Here is an 18,096-nt window from a genome sequence, read left to right as displayed (position 1 = left end):
CTGGGGCAAAAGCAATCCAGGCAGATACAGCATGTTCAAAGGTCCTGAGGCAGGAGCTTGCCTGGCATTTCAAGGAACAGCACAGAGGCCGGCATGCCTGCAGCAGAGAGACCAAGAGGGACAGCAGTAGGTTTAGTAACTAATGGACCCCGAAGTCCATTGTCAGGACTATACCTTCTACTTGGACAGACATGAGTCCAGAATATTCAAGTAGAGAAGCACTTACCTGGAACTCAAGCGATCTAGATCCTAGTTTCAACTTTGCTACTAAGTAGATCTATAACCAAGTAATTTTAGTTATCCTTGTCCTAAAATTACTTTGCTTCTAGCGACTTTAGTTTCATCACCTTTAAAATGAGAAGTTTGTACTTCTGAATTCTAGCATCTTTTTAGCTCTGACAGTCTGTGATTCTAGCCAAACAAATTCAAAATTAAATCAAAGGAACTATTTGTTAGCACTGGAAGGGCACGTTTCCACATTCTTGCTTGTCCAGGGTTCCTTTGAACAGATGACTATGAGAAACCAGGAGGGCATTACTCCTCATCTCCTGTTTAGTTCAAAGTGTGGAGACAGATCAGAGGTATAGAAAACTCATCTATATCTCTACGGGGGTCTTAAATCCCACGTCCACCCCTCTTTCACATGTGCTTGTCAAGCAGATCAAGCTGATTATCTAAAACACTCTAGTTTTATAATGATTGTTCCATCCCATTTAATTTAGCCCCTCTGACATAAGCTGCCCTGGGAAAAGCTCAATGGAAGACAAAGGAGAAGTATTTAAGACAGGTCCTCCATCCCTGGAGAACTGATGATCAGGCAAGAGTTGTCTAGTCTAAAACTAGACAAAATGTACTCATAGGATCCAGCTAAGTGACAGTACAAAAAGGTAAACAGTCAGTGCCTAATGACAGGTATACACAGTGGGTACTGCAGGGGTTTAGAGAGCAGGTGCTCTCAGCAGGCAGAGGGCCTGAGGGGACCTCGGAAGGATGTAGGGTGACAGCCAGGCCTTGGAAGCCAGGTAGATTTGATGGGTGAATGAATATTACTGCCTCCAATTTATTGGCTCAATAAAGCATGCATTACGTGGTGGGTAAATAAATGTAAAGCAGGTTGGCAGTTTAATGTTGTGCTCACAGGCCCAGGCAGTGGGTGATGTGGGTTTTCACGAAGTGATCAAAACATATTCCTACAGATTTCATGACATCTCTTTTTAGGACAGCCAACTGAGCCTGCATCATCATAGGTAGATAAGATGGATCTTGGGGGAAAGGTCAGGTCTGGAGATAAGCTACTTCCAGAGTCTTCTGGGGCTCTCAAGAGGTCTGCTGCTTTTGCCAAATCTCCATCACCAATCTGGAGTCCTTGGTGAGTCTGTGAGCATAGCTTCTGCCCAGAGTGGTGAAGGAGGCTGATGGAATCCCCGAATCACAGAGTCGAAAGGAACCGCCTCCCAGGAAGAAAGGACCACTCTTTCCTGTTGCTGTTCTGTACATCATTCTCTATCATAGCACAGACAAGGAATTTTTTTACACTTGTTTGTTTAAAAGAACACACCAAGCTCAAAGTTTCCCCTTATAAGGATAGAGATAATAGCTTTCTCATCTCTGTGTCTCCAGTACCTAGCCTAGTAGCATACAGTAGATGTCCAAAATTGAAAGCAGCAGGGCATCAACTCAGTTCGTCTTAATCTCTTTGGGGTAGAGTTTCAGGTTCCATAAAGGATCTGAAGAGATTCCAGAGAAAAATGAACTTATGCATATACTTACAGGATTTTGCAAACAATTTCTGGGGGCATGTGGGCTGCAGGCTGAGCCCTGCTCCAGAGGGTGTATTGATCACTTAACAATATCCATCACAGGTAATCCTGCAGCCTCAGCCTGGACGCTTCCAGAGATGGGGAGTTCACTCCCTCCCCGATTGTGACAGCGTTGATGGTTAGAGGTATCTTCTTTATATTGCATAGCAACCTTCCTTTCTGTAATGCCACCCTCATCCTAATCCTTCTCTGAGCAACTTTAAACAGGGAAGGAGCTAGGAATTTGTATCCCAGAGCTCTAATTTATCATCATGTACATAACTGCTTTTCTAATGTTTGTAAACACTTGTCCTGAGCTTCCCTTGTCTTCCCTGGCCTCCACTGTTCTTTGCTCTGATGGAGTTTATGTCTCTTCCCTATCCTGATTCTTTGTCTTTGGAAAAAGCACAGCTTATCACCACCCCTATTAAAGTGTAGTACCCAGAGAGGGGCAGTGGAGACAGACATTGTTTCTCCCTTTGTTTCAGACAATGAGCTTGCCTTTACACTGCTTAAGACTGCGTTTGCTTTTGGGCAACCACTTCACCCCACTGACCCATTAATGAGCAAAGAGTCACGTAATGCCCTCAAGTCTTTTCCAGGTGTGCTGTTGATAAGCCCTATCTCCCCACTGGGCATGTGTACAGCTTGCCATTCAGACCTAATTGCAGTACCGTTGCATTTATCCTTGTTGAATGCCATCCTATTAGATTTGGTCCTTGAGTCCGGCCTGGCGAGACCTTTTTGGATCCTGATTTTGTCATCCAGCATATTAGCTCATTACTCTCAGACAATGTATTCAGTGTGCAGCAGAGAGCTACCATTTTGGGAGCATGTCTCTGACAGATGCTGTGCTTTACACGTCACATTATTTCATTCTGCCTTCACCAACTCTACGAAGTGCATGCTGTCCCCATTTTAAGCACACTGTGACTCGGAAAGATTAAGTAACTTGTCCAAAGATATACAGCCAGTACGTAGTAGAGTCAGGATTTGAACCCAGCTCTGTCTGACTCTAAAGGCCAGGTACATAACCACCCTCCTATGCTGCTTTCATCCAAGCCAGTAATATTTTGCACAGGACCGGACAGGTCCAGGGCCTTGTAGAAAAATACCTGAAAGCGATTTTGCCTGAGGGTTGATTCATGTATCTTGATTCCTTCCCTCTGATTGGCATGTTACCTCCCACGGTACCCACCTGATCCCAAGGAATAACAAGAAGAATTTTGTACACTGTTTTGAAGAAATGCACTTATAGTAATTCTGTGCTATTCCATGAGTCCCCTACCAAATAGTAAATGATGTGCATGTGGGGTGACTTCTTTTTGGCAGCTTCATGTTGCCTTCTGTTAAGTCCCAGATTCCTTTACTACCTGCTCTGAAATGGTTGTTTAAAGAATTAAGTCTAGACTCTTGCCCAGGAATATTGCTGAGTCTTCTTCATTGGGAGTTGGGGGATACACTTTCTTTCACCAGCCTTCTAAGAACTACAGCAAAATATCTCTCAAATATCCGATATCCCCATCCTAATTAATTACAGATCAATTTTCCATGAATTTACATAAAACTTTGTTGAATATGCTTTAAAATCTTAGCCAGTACTACCTTTTAAACTACAGACTTCTATTTACATATGTGACTCGCAGGACCAGTGTCCAGTGACAACCTTACATTTAGACCTTACAGTGACAGCTTTTGTAAAAATTATTACTACAGAAATAAATTCTTATTGGCTTTTAATTTCAAAAACCCTAATTAAGTTTCTTAACAGTTTCTTTTGTGGCAGACACCTTTGACCTGAGACCACTGAGGAATCCAGGGAAAAGGTGGAGACAAGGCTTTTTTCAAATATTATTTAGAGAGCAACAGGAAAATAATAATAATAATAATAATAGGGACATGAAAGGAGCAGGCACTCACCTTTTGTTCTGATTCTGGGCTTGAAAACCAAACCTCCGCAGGTGATAAGTCTGAGCATCTGATAAGGGGGGCTGCATCCCCCAGAATTCTGAGGTGTGCACTGTCCAAGAAGCTGTTCACTTTTGGGGTGGTTCATTTAAACTTTTTCTTATCCCTATTGGGTATAGTTTGATTTAGGGACCATTAGACTCAGGTATTAGATCTTCTAAGAGTGCAGTCCTGTCTTCCCCATCTTTCAATGAGACCTTCTACCTATTTTCTCTCTGCTGTGAGATCTTCTGTCACAGCAGATCTCTGTCTTGACTGATATTTTATGTATAAATAAAATACATGTATATATGTATGTATATGTATTAAGTCACCTATATTATGATACTTATTTAACTATATACATTTTGCATGTTTTATGTTAAATATATTATTTTACACATACACATACATTCTTACTGTATAATTTTCACACACATCAATCCACACTCATAATCATCTTTCTATTGCACATTTTAATGTGCAGTAGAAAGGTAGAATCATTATAGGTTACTGTAGACAGGAAAATGGGGGGCTCTTGAGCTTGCTCCTCAAAACCCTCCTCCAGGGCTTCCCTGGTGGCGCAGTGGTTGAGAATCTGCCTGCCAATGCAGGGGACACGGGTTCGAGCCCTGGTCTGGGAGGATCCCACATGCCGTGGAGCAACTGGGCCCGTGAGCCACAACTGCTGAGCCTGCGCGTCTGGAGCCTGTGCTCCGCAACAAGAGAGGCCGCGACAGTGAGAGGCCCGCGCACCGCGATGAAGAGTGGCCCCCGCTCGCCGCAACTAGAGAAAGCCCTAGCACAGAAACGGAAGACCCAACACAGCCAAAAATAAATATAAATAAATAAATAAAAATTAAAAAAAAAAACCCTCCTCCATCACAAAACTCCCTTGCATGAAGACTAAAGGCACAGAATTTATACCAAATTCCATTCTACGTAAATTCACAGGTATCATAGGATGGAAGAAATAGAAAGATCTTTGAAAGAACCAAAGCTAGTCATCCCAATATAGTGGTGAAAAATTTACAGTCCAGAGACACTTGCCTAAAATGACATGGCTTATTGTCAGAGTATAAACTCTGGGTGCATACTGGCTGGCTAGGTTCTCCGGGAAGCAGACACTCAGGTGAAGTAAGGACTTAAAAATGTTTATTGGAGAGTTACATCTGTGAAGGGAAAGGGGAAGGAAGCATGACTGTGTAGAGAAGCCATCAAACAGCGGTGCACACCTGATAAAGAGGAGCTCTGGAACACAGCCTGCCTTTTAGATGAGTCCTGCGTTGGGCAGAAAAGGCCAACCTTTGGACCATGGCCATGCTCAGTCCCTGTCTGAGGCGGACCCTGAAGGCTCTAACAGCCAGAGACTGCCAGCTAGCACACAGCTCGGGGCTGGGCAATGAGCCCTTCCTTGAAGGGAGATGCGAGTGGTGGATTTCCATGTCTGCCATACACCTGGGGTTCACACCTGTAGGCTCCACATCAGTTCTAGAGAGACATAGCTTCAGTGACTTATGATTATAGTAATGCTTATTTTTATTTATTGCAAAGTAAGAGTATTATCTCAGTAGATGCATTACAAATGCCCAGGGGAAACACACACACACACATATATATATACACACTGTTTTTTCATTAAAATATTTTACAGCCGGCACTTGGGCAAGCTATTGGAAATGGCCTAAGGTGTCTCCAGGGTGGAGGTCAGTGAACTCAGGACAACCTCTTGGATTTTCCATTAGTGAATAGTTAGATGAAGTAATAAATAAATTATTATTAAGCACTTGCAAATCCAGTGTTATGTAAATGCTAAATAATCATAATAATAGAGTAGTATGCTGATCTTGATAAACGGGTCGGCTACCATGTCATTGAAAATGGATGGCGCAGCAACGTCAGTTAAGATGAATTAGGTCCTTATTCTCAGAGCTCAGTACCGGCGGCGCGGTCTCTTCTGCTGGGAGGCTCAAGTCTCCATGTGCGCCCCTGAACTTGCCCCGCCCCCGCACTTGCCCCGCCCCCGATCTCTGTGGGACAATTAGCCGAGGAGAGGGATGCTGGGTGGCTTTAAGGGGGCCATAAAAAGGCTCCTGTGTAGGGATATTGAAAGCAGACTGATGTGAGTGCGTAAGGATTTGCATTTCTGAGAAGTCAGATCTAATCTATAAGGCGAAAGGGGGCAGAGAACGAACATTTATTGAGTTCCTCCTGTGACCCAGGCACTGTGTTCAGGGCTCTGTGTTTATTATCTCATTTATCCTCCAGGCCAGCACATTAAGGTAACAGAGGAGTGGAATAAAGCAGAAAGCATGACTATTTTCTGTAGAAAAGCAGAAAGCCTGAGCCCAGCGGTGTAGCCGGTGTTTGCTTTTTGCATTCCGGGCAGGAGTGGGATCTGGAGGACGATGGGGAGGGGCCTCCAGGGAATGAGGGAAAGCTTCATTCAATGATTGATCACAGCCCCCAAGTGCTCCGACCTTTCAGGACACACATTTGTATGGTGACAGTCACTTCATCCTTTGGGGTACACCCAGAATAACTGCTCCTCCTCGCCCCCGCTGTGGACCTGACACCACCTGGACAGCAAAATCCAATGGAGCCTCACTCAGACCTTCCACACACCTTCACAACAGTCAGCAGATACTGATCCAGGGTTACCAGGAGCCAAACACTCCACCGAGGGGCGTATGCACATCACCTCATTTACTTCTCCCGGCAACACTGTGATGCAGGATTTATTGCCTCTGAGTTTTCACCTGAAGTGAGAACACCTAAGATTTTGCCAAGTAACTTGCAAAAGTCACACAACTAGTTCAACAGGAAGGAGATGAGAACCAGGTCCCTCAGCAAAGCCTGGGCTTTTAACTATGTGGAGTCTTGTTACACCACCTGTGAACTCAGAGGTCCTGATGCTTGGGGATTTGTTTCTTTTTTGCCCAACACTGGGCTGTGTTATTAATAATGATTAATTATTCTTTGTTTAACTGTCTGATTTTGAGGGTATAAAAGTAGCTCGTTTTTTTCTTTAACAGTTTTATTCAGCATAATTGACATATAATAAACTGTACGTATTTCAAATACACAATTTGGTTAATTTTGACGTACATATGCACCAGTGATGCCATCACCACAATCAAGGTAGTAAACATATCCATCACCTTCAAAAGTTTTCTTTTCGATTCATCCATCCCACCCCATTCACCTAATACCCTCCCCAAGCAACCATTGATCTGTTCTCTGTCAGTGTAATTAGCTTGCATTTTCCAGAGTTTTATATAAATGGAATCATGTAGTATATAGTTTTTGTTGGTCTGGCTTCTCTCACTCAGCATAGTATTTTGTGATTCATCCAAGTGTTTTCTTTTTCTTTGTTTTATTTACAGAGACATAAGGACTTGGAATAATTAGTATGTATTTAATTTTAGCTTTGGACTCAGTCCAGAGTACAAATTCTAGTTCTGTCACTTAGTATCTGTGTGCTAAGTGATCATTTTCTTAACCTCTACAAGGCTTAATTTTCTCATCTGTGAAATGGGTGTAATAAAAGCTATGTTACAGAGTTGGTGTGTGAGTTAGATGAGGTAATATAGGTAAAATGAATAGCGCAGAATCTGTCCATGGTAAGCACTTAGTTTTGCAATTAAAATAAAATTTTTTTTCCATCAAAATCCCCTTTGATGTCCTTTGGTCCTCACTATCAAGTAATATAATAATAGCTGGCATATATTGTGCCAAGTAGAATACTAAATGTGACATACAAATTAGCTCTTTTCATTTTCACAAGAAGCCTAGGAAGTATGTGGGGACATTATTACCCCAGTTAGAGTTGAGGAAACTGAGATAGAGAAGTATGGCAATTACCCATTCTCACAGATAATAGGTGGTGAATCAGAATTTGAACTGAGGCTGTCGGGGTCAAGACCCTTTTTTTGATTGAGCTGCCTTTCCATATGCAGTGATGTCATCCACTAACACTAGGGCTCAAGTTTTAGGAAAAAAACAGATATGAAAACCATATCAGTAACTAAGTAAAAGAGAAATAGCTAATAAAATTTTTAAAATTATCATTGATACACCAATTATTAAGGGATACCCAGTACTTCAAATGTACTATAAGCATGTACTTGTAATTTGACGTTATGAAGAGGAATCCACACCTGATTCTAGGTCTAACTGTGAGTAAATCAAAGACAAGGAATCTGTAAAGAAGTAATTAAGGCAGCTAGAGTAGATTCTGCCTTTCCTGGAAACACTGGAGAGGGTGCTGAGTGTTCTATGTCTGAGTCGTAAGTTTTAGAGCAAGCCCAGAAAGTAGGCCTATCAGTAAGGTTGCACAGTCCCAGCTGAGCAGGCTGTATGCACCCCAAGTTTGGGGACTGACTGTCAATTTAGAGTCCATTGGAATAGCTGTTACAGTAGAATAGAGAAACTCAGCTACATCTTTGGATGTCTTAAGTACAGTAATTGGTTTTCACTAAAGATTTGGAATTTGATAGAACAGAGTGAGGGTGATTTTAATTCAGTTCAGGTGAACAAATATTTCTTATTTGCCTGATATGCACAGAATCTCTGCCTTGGAGAAATTCCTATTTTTAGTGGGATAGAAGATGAAAGATACAAATAAAATAATTTCAGTGGTGAAAAAAAGACCTGAATTGAAGGGATATTTAAAAGTCAAAATTGATAAACTCATTGTCCACCTAGAAGTAGGCATAAAGGAAAGGTTGGGGTTATGGTCTGGAAACTGTGAGCCACTCAAAAACACAGAGAATTAAGACAAACAGACTTTGCAAACTAGGTAATGAGGGCAATTTTGGGAATCTTGGCTTTGAGGTGTAAGAGGAGATCCAGGTGGAAACTCCTAACAGGCAGTTGTGTTCCTGCATACTAAGCTCAGGGGTGAGGTCAAGGTTGAAGATAAAGGCTTGTGAGTTGTCAGCATACGGGATGGATGCCGTGGAAGCCATGGGAATGGATGTGATCTCCCTGCGGAGTGTGTGGAGTAAGAGGAAGTTGTTAGCACGGTTGTCCGGATGGTTAAAAATAGGTTGGACCAAATACCAATATCAGAAAGCATATTAAAGTTATGGGAGGGCTTCCCTGGTGGCACAGTGGTTAAGAATCCGCCTGCCAATGCAGGGGACACGGGTTCGAGCCCTGGTCTGGGAAGATACCACATGCCACGGAGTGACTAAGCCCGTGTGCCGCAACTACTGAGCCTGCGCTCTAGAGCCCGCGAGCCACAACTACTGAAGCCCACGTGCCACAACTACGGAAGCCCGTGTGCCTAGAGCCTGTGCTCCGCAACAAGAGAAGCCACCACAATGAGAAGCCCGCTCACTGCAACCAAGAGTAGCCCCCGCTCAACGCAACTAGAGAAAGCCCGTGTGCAGCAATGAAGACCCAAGGAAGCCAGAAATAAATAAATAAAATAAATAAAATAAAAAAAAAGTTATGAGAATGTAGATTATCATTTAGATCTTTCCTAGTCCCAACTTTTTCAAATCCGCTCATTTCAAGCATATGTCATTTATTCCCTGTGAATAGATGTGAATTATAATTCAATGTATAATTCAATGTATCCCATTGAAAGGCAGTATTGAAAAGGAAAAAGAACCCCAAAGCAAACACAAAAGCCTGCTCTGGGTGTGGTCCTTCACCTACTAGTGGGGGCAGTCACTCTGGAAGACCCTGGGGTGGGGATGGTGGGCAGAGGTGCAGGTGGGATAGAGCTGCTCTTCTGTGAACATAAATCTTGACATCAACAGTGGTGTCTTTCTGAACCAGTTTTCCTTTATCAGGGGTGGAGAAGATTAAGATACTGAACTGAAAAGAAGGCTTACAGTTTATGAGTTTTAGCTAGTTGTGTACTGACCTCATCAAACCTTAAACCATGCCTACCCATCTCCTCATACCCCTATTTCTCTATCATTCAGTCAACAAACACATGTTGAACACCTTCTCTGTGTAGGCACACGTCAAGTGCTAGGGTCACAGAGAGGAGTAGTATTTGGTTCTTGTTCTTGAGAAACAGAGAATACACTCCTAATAGTGTGCTTATTACCAAAACATTTCCCATTGGCATAGGCCTTTATATGTGTCAAAGAAATCTCATCTCATTATAGTGTTGGAGTTCTACAACACGTCAGTGAAGGAAGTAGGGCAATGATAATTATTATTCATATTATATACATATAATATTATAATATGTATTATGCATATATCCTGCATATTATTATTATGCATGGGTAGCTGAGACACAGAGGTGGATTGACTTGGGGAAGGTCAATCAGTGGCTGAGATCCAGATCTTTTTGGCCAAGTGTTCTTTCTGCTAAGGAGAATGTTTTCTTCCCCAGCATGCTCATCCTGGGCACCTTGCCTTTGCAATTTCCTGGTTGTCTTTTTTATCTCTTTCTGCTGACAAATTTGACAGGCCCTTGGGGAATAGTGACTCAAGAATAACTTGCCTTTGGTCAAGCGCTAAATCCCACAGGTGTAGGACAGACTTTGGAGGAGCCACTATCCCTCTCGCTGCCCCCTCTAAGCCCCCACTGTTCGTCTGGAGGGAAGTATGCTTATCAGTTCTGTACGTACCAGGGAGCAGCTAGCAAAACCAAATTAGCTCAAACTGGCTGCCGTTCAGGTCAGCTAATTAAATTAGCTATTGTTGCATTACTGATAAGGACAGTTTGGAAAAGGAAGAAAGCCACTCATCCCAGCAGCCATAGGCTAATGCCAAGAAAATGTGTTAATGGGAACACTCTGGAAGGAAACCCCTCTGAGTAGCAGCAGTACCTAGGGGTCTTTGGTGGACTGTTCTCCTAGCCATCTGCTCTGAGCTCAGTGCTCCCAGCCCTCTCTGGCTCTGATCCTTACGGGCACTACCACTCTCCAGCTTTCTGGTACCCAACTGCAGCCAGGGCAACCCTTTCCTTTTCCCACCATGAGTTCACCTTTCTGGGAGTCTGGAAAGAAATGGGAATTTTTCTGGGGGAAAATAGCTCACTGATATGTCCTAAAATATAATCTCGCCATAGCGTAAAAACCAGTTGATATTTGCAAGAGCCAGAAAGAAAGTGGTGGGGGGGGGGGGTGGAGTGGAGAGACAGAGACAGAGACAGAGACAGAGAGAGAGACAGAGAGAGAGGGAGGGAGGGAAGGAAGGAAAGAAGGTAGGAAGGAAGGGAGAAAGAAAGAGGGGAAGGAGGGAAGGAAAGTAGAAGGAAGGAAGGAAGGGAGTGTGGGAAGGAAGAGGAAGAAAAGAACTAGAAAGATCCTAAAAGTCTTTATTTTTTCCATCCCAGCATCTGCCCCTTTGCTTGGTAACAGCCTCTCTACCATTATGGGCAGCCTTGTTGAGGCTCTAATTAAGTTTTAAGCTGCTATCTTTGGTTGAGATTTGCACACATGGACGTACCTACTGGCCTCTGTCCTAGGGCTCTGGGTCTTGAGTAAAGAGCTACAGGAGAGAGTGTTAGGTGTTCACTCGCTTGAGCACCAGCACTTCAATGAAACCTCTTCCCCTACACTGTACCCCTCCCACCATCAGCCTCCACCCTCCTCATCTCACCCACCAAACTGTCCTGGTTGCATCTTTTTCCAAGACTAATTACCCAGCCTTCCCTAAGTTCTGTGAACCAACTGATATCCTTCTGGTTCATTCCTTTTCTGCTTAAATTAACCAGTCTGTTTCATGTAATCCAAATGACTTAAAGATTGTTTAGTCCAACCCCTTTCTTTGACAGAGGAGGCTGAGGACCAGAGATATTAAGTGATATTCTCAGAATCACACAGATAATAATTAGCAGATGGGGCCTAGAGTCCAGGCCTCTTAACTCCATGAGATGATTCTGCCTGAATACAGAGCTCACTGTGCATCTCCTGAGAAAGTGGGGCAACTCCCAGAAACTGCCTGAGAGTCTGCAGGGAGAGCCTGGGAAATTCTCAGTGGTTACCCTCATTCTCATGACTCCCTTTTCTTTCTTTTTTTTGTGTATGTGTATTTTTTAAATTGGGGTGAAATTTATATATCATACAGTTAGCCATTAAAAAGTGTACAGTGCGGAAGTATTCAAAGTATTCAACAATGTTGTACAACAAGCATCTCTCTCAAGGTTCAAAACGTTTTCATCATCCTATAAAAACACCCCACACCCATTAAGTAATCATTCCCCGTTCCTCCCGCTCCCATCACTGGTAACCTCTAGGCTGCTTTCTGTCTCTGTGGATTTGCCTATTACGGATATATCATATAAAGGGAATCATATAATAGGTGAGATTTTGTGTCTGGCTTCTTTTACTCAGCATAATGTTTTCAAAGTTCATCTACGTCATAGCAAGTATCAGTACTTTGTCCCTTTTCGTAGCTGAATAATATTCTATTGTGTGGCTATACCACTTTTTATTCATCCATTCATTTGTTGATGAGAATTTGAGTTGTTTCCACCTTTTGGTTATTATGACAGTGTCCCTATGAACATTCACGTATGAGTAAGTTTCTGTCTGGACGTGTGTTCATTTCTCTTGGATACATACTGAGAATGGAATTGCTGGGTCATCTGATAATTCTATATTTAACTTTTGGAGAAACTGCCGAATTGTTTTCCACAGGATATTTCTCCCAGCATTTTTTTTCTGACTGTACCTTCCCTAGACCTTGTCCTATCTGCCTCTGTGGCCCATTCAGTGGCTTGCATCTTGTAGGTATCACAATGGGGGAAATATTTATAACTGTAATAGGAACTACTAAAGAGAGAATGATCTTTTTGGAGAAAAACAAGAGTGACTTTTGAGGTGTCAGCATTATGAGGCGAGTGTGAAGACATAAGAGGAATGGTGATGCAGCTCTTTATCATACAGGGAGATGACTTTGGAGTGCTCAGGATAGCAGAAAGGAAAGAAGGAGAAAAGGTAGAAAGAAGAAAGGAGGAAAAAGGGAGCCTAGAAAAATGGCAGGGAGCTGAGTACTGGGTAACTGGGTATTGGGTAATGTGATTCTGCCCAACCTTGGCTGCTCCGAATTCTTCTGTAAAATATAGCATACACTCAAGTGTATACAGGTAGAGAGGCACAGACAAAGGTAGACATCCCTCCTCTATGCCATAACTCACTTACTGCCACCTGAGTTAGCAGAAATTTGGGGGAGGCATCGCCCATATTCAAGCTATGGAATTCCCCTAGATGAAAAGGGGAAGGGATGACTCCCTTTTCTTTTGATTTGATAAATTTTGTTTCGGATTTTTAAGTCATGGGATAATATCCTCCTATAAGAAAACAAGTAAAATGGGAACCGGTTATTGAAATTGTCCACCTGTAAGTTCTTACATGTGCAATGTCTGTCTCTCACTATAAAATGTGAAAACGTCATAGTTCAAGTTTATTCTTAAGCCCTCAGTACCTACAGCTAGAGTGCTTTCTGCTGAACTAATGAATATTATAATTGAGGAAACCAGTAATATCAAGGAGAAGAACTGCTCTACTTACTTTATAGGACAGCCTGTAATTATAGCTGGAAAAATGTGATATAGGCTATGCTCCAAAGTGATATGATATGTACTTACTTTAAATTTAGAAGTATATTCTCTAAGCCTCAGTTTCTTCATCTGCAGACAGGAAAGTTTAACACTTCTCTCCCTTAAGCACCAGCATTCTAAGCTACTTGGGGAATTATAAAAGCTAGTGAAATAAATGAGAAATTATAAAAGTTAGCAAATTGGGCATAATTTACTGAAATAATTGAAAGAAAAATCTTCCAAGCCTTTATGATAAAAACACAGGGAAAAGCCTTGCTACCAAAGCTGTTCGAAGAGACTTCAGTTCAAAAAGTCAAGTTCTACATCACTGCTCATTTTGAGGAGTACTAGAGGAAACTGAGCCCATCACTGTTCAGCTGCGGGGTGCTAATTCCATGAGAACCAATTCCACCTACAATATGTCATTGAGAAGATGTTAGTGGTACTTCTGACCCAGAAGAAATCTGTCTTCCAAGAGCGTCAATTCAATCAATTGTCCTGTTGGGAATTTGATAGAAAGAAGTACCCTAGCCCTGGACAAATGGGTACTTTCACGGCATCCAGTAAAGTGAATATAATTCACTTTATATCTTCCTTTTATATTATAATAAAGTAATATAAAATCATTACAAAATATGTAAAATTGGGGACATTTCTTCATAATTCTATCTCCCTAACACAACAGTACTTATTTTCCTTATTCTCTTTTATTATTTGTTCCTCTGTATGTGTATGATGAATGTTTTGGCAATTTATTGATAGACTGATGTATTTTTAAAAGTTTGTCAAGCTGAACTTGGCCAATATATGAGTCTAGAAGTTAGAATTACTGGTTCTTTTCCCAACTTTGCTATACCTTCTCTTTCTCTCCTCTTGATCCTGCAGCCACAAAATGGGAACATTGACACCCTTTCCCCCTCTCTGTAGTGATTGGGGATGAAGCATCATGTCTGTGAGGTCTTCTCAGTTATTCAGAGACAAGTACAAACTAATATTAGATACATTATTAACTTCTGAAAACTATTTTTTTTCCTCTAAAAATATCTGTTTGTATTAAGGCTGGGTTCTCTGTACGATTCACAAAAAGAGAAGATAGTTCTATAATGCTCCCTTTTAACATTCATTGACCCTTCAAATAGGGTCAGGAGAGACTATCCTTTATCAGTCCTTTTGAAATGTAGGCAGAAAAATGAGGTGCAGAGGAAAACCACTGGACTCAAATTAAAAACGCGTCGATGTGAGTCCTGGGTTTGCAATTTATCAGCTGTATAATCTCAAGCAAGTTATTTAATATTCCTGGGATCAGTTGCTTCATCTATAAAACATGGGTAATAATAACTATTTCACAGGGTTGTTACGAGGACTAAACAAGCTAATGTAGGGGAAAGGACAACACAAATGATTCACTTTTTCTTTCTTAAAAAAGAAATTATAAACAGTTACCCCATCGAATTATTCCTAATATTTATCACAGAGACCTTTTTCTCCACATTACATGAATGAAAAAGTAACTTCAATTTTGGATGGCTGATGAGCCATTTCCTGAATCATCGAGGTCCAGGCCTTTTCCTTCTCCTCCGATTTTCAGCTGGTTAGCTGCTTATTGAGATCTTGCCAGAGGGTGGGCAAAAGAAATAAAAACTGAAATCGGTCAATTTGACTCTTTGATAGCAGTCCTGATGAAAGATGTGTGGGTAGAGGGTGTTAAAGTTGTGAGTTAAACTGGAATTCTGCTTCTTACCAGGAAATTGCAAGAACCTACTAAGGGCTGGGATGTCCTGGTGCTGACAACTACTTCTCTCCTCTTGACTGAAGAAATGTCTTCCTCTACCTGAATAGTGGTCTGTCTTCCAGAATGACACATACTGACTTTTGAAGGAGTAAGAGGATACCTCCTGGCCAGTCACATCGGCCCAAACAACTATGGTGAGCAGTGGACTGGCACATGTTGCAACCAGATGACTGTTGCATCAGCAGAATCCCAAAGCAATAATCACTCTTCTTTCTCTTCCCCACTAATACAGCAATCAAATAATCACTTATAAGCATTCACTATGTACCACCATATAATATAAAATGTGGTGAGCACCTACATATATGACAACCTCTCAACCCTCAATAAAATTATAATACATTAAGAAAGCAAGAGATGTGCATGTGAAAATACAACTAATTACATAGGGGAGAAGACAATGAACACCTTTAGAGCATCTCCTGTATTCCATTCACTGTGCAAGGTGCTGTATACATATTATTTTATCTAATGCCTACCACATCCCTGAGACACATTTCTATCCTTGTTCCATGGATGATGATACTGGGAGTCAGAGATGCTTAATAACTTGCCCAAGATCACATAGTGAGACAAGTGTGAAGCCTGTTTTCAAGTTTAGAAGGATCTAACTTTATGGGCTATGCCTCGTTACCCACTGCCAATGAGAGGAATCAGAGCTAGACATCGTTTATGCTGTTGGGTCAAGACAAGACTCTTTAAAATACCTCCCAGTAAAATACATTGATAAAGTTTTACCAAGTTCATTCATTGGTTTGGGAGAGATTTCTAGCCAGAGAATAAATGTTTGGATTCTGGAGGCAGGGATGGTGCATTTGAAATGACAGCTCCGCCATTATCTACAAGTGTTTATCTGAGCAAGTTGCTTCCCTCTTGTAGGTCTTTGGGTCACCATCTGTAATATAGAGCATTTCTGGTTTGTCTAAGGTCACTTACACTCCATCACTGGGCAGGTATATAATGTACCAGCTCTCATGTCAAGTAGCCTTGAGTTTGAATTCTGGCTCCATCCTCAAGCAGTGGCTGTTGGGCAAGTCATTTAACCATCTGTAAAATGGAGATAATAATACCTACCTCAGGGTCTTTGCCCGTATTGTTTGTTCTCCTTGGAACGGTCTTCCCCAGTTATCACAAGGTCATTCTATTACCTCCTCCAGGTCTTCACTCAGTTACTTTTTCAGTGAGACTTTTCTTGAACATGATCTCTGAATTGCAAACCATGTGTCATTTCCTGTCTTCTTTCCTCATTTTATTATACTCCTTAACACTCAACACCTAACATACTATATATAGCACTTAATTATCTTATTTATTGCCTGTTTCCCACCTCTAGAATGTAAGCTCTATAAGGGCAGGGTTTTTTTGTATTCTCTACTGCTGTATCTCCAGTTTCTAGAATGATTTAGGTGCTTAATAAATATTTGTTGCATAAATAAATGACTGGTTGTTGTGAGAATAACGTGAGTCAAGTGCTTTGCACAGGGCCTGGCACAGAGTAAACACTCCATACGTGTTGTCTGTTTATTATTATAACTTTATTATTATGTTGCCACACCTCAGTGGGGCACATTGTTCTCTTTCCCCTCTAGATAACCTAGGATGAGCGTTCTGATTTTCCTGGTGAATGTGAAGGTCTGACTCTGTTGAAATTAGTCTCAAAGCAAGAGGGATTAGTCATTGTGAGGGAAATAAGGGAGGAGATTTGCATGGTAGCTACCTGAAAATACCTAAAGCTGTGGCCACATGGATAGAAATTCCACGAAGCATATCTCTGTTGCATAAGAAGGGATTTCCAGAAAACTGGATGTCCAATGATGGAATAAGCTGTCTCAGGAGACGGTGAGCTGCTCACGCCTAGAGGTCTCCTAGAAGCTGGATAACCACATCTCATTGACCCTGGATATAATTATCATAATGAGGGACAAGCTTGGAATACAGTCAGTGAGTCACACTCTTAGAGAGCCATGGAGATGCACAGTAAAGCATGACATCTCCAGGGGCAAGAAAAATGGACAGCCAATAAGAACATTGCTTAATCTATATAGTCAAAGAAACCAAGGATACATGGTCAGAAGACTGAAGACAGACACCCTAATTAAAAGTCAAGATCTGGGGGCTTCCCTGATGGCACAGTGGTTGGAAATCTGCCTGCCAATGCAGGGGACACGGGTTCGAGCCCCGGTCTGGGAGGATCCCACATGCCGCGGAGCAACTAGGCCCGTGAGCCACAATTGCTGAGCCTGCGCGTCTGGAGCCTGTGCTCCGCAACAAGAGAGGCCGCGATAGTGAGAGGCCCGCGCACCGCGATGAAGAGTGGCCCCCGCTTGCCACAACTAGAGAAAGCCCTCGCACAGAAACGAAGACCCAACACAGCCATAAAATAAAAATAAATAAATAAATAAAGTAATATTTAAAAAAAAAAAAATAAATAAGTCAAGATCTGTTACCCAGCTTCCAGATGTGAGTCAGTTTTCAGATCCAGAACCCATTAACAGAAAGGCTGGGTGCCCAGGTAGAAAGACCCTATAAATATTATAGTACATGTATATGGTAATGATTTTCCCATTCCTTCACCAAAAGGTCCCTGGCCATTTACTCAAGTAAGCATATACTGGGGGAAGAGGACTGCCCAAGCATTTTGAAGGCTGCTTGACACAGGTGCCAAGTTGACAGTGATATCTGGGACCCAGATAATTATCATGGTCTGTTGTTAGAGGAGGGGTCCTAGGTATGGCTCACAGTACTTTCACTAGGTCCATGGACTCACACTTGGTAATTTCCTCAGTCCCTGGGAATTAGAATAATTGGAGTATATATATTTGGTAGTTGATAGAAACCTCACAAGCTTCCTTGGACTGTGGTGTAAGAGCTCGTGCAATGGAGATCAAGTGCAAGCTTCTGAAACTTCTGTTTTTCCATGGCTAATGGTATAGGAGCCTGGAAGAAGAAAGATTTCAAGATCAGAGACAAAGAGACCTGGGGAGGACATATGGTGGATGGACTTATGGGAGTGAGTACAAAGAAGGAAGATCTTTGCATCC

General features: G+C 42.0%; 1 protein-coding gene across 2 annotated transcripts in view; it reads left to right on the top strand.

Moving 5' to 3' along the window:
• The window catches only part of PBX1 (PBX homeobox 1), a 318,615-nt gene extending 301,157 nt beyond the window's left edge, over positions 1-17,458 (top strand). For both annotated transcript variants that reach the window (XM_082474400.1, XM_082474402.1), the window contains one exon: positions 15,008-17,458. In XM_082474400.1, coding sequence (XP_082330526.1) covers positions 15,008-15,028 — 21 coding nt within the window. In that variant the 3' untranslated portion in view covers positions 15,029-17,458. The remainder of the gene's footprint in view (positions 1-15,007) is intronic.
• The last annotated feature ends 638 nt before the right edge of the window (positions 17,459-18,096 follow it).

This window comes from Balaenoptera physalus, assembly GCF_965194825.1.
Source record: "Balaenoptera physalus genome assembly, chromosome: 1".
NCBI classification, from domain to species: Eukaryota; Metazoa; Chordata; class Mammalia; order Artiodactyla; family Balaenopteridae; genus Balaenoptera; species Balaenoptera physalus.
Note: the sequence above shows the minus strand (reverse complement) of the source record. Positions and strands in the feature narration are given on the sequence as shown.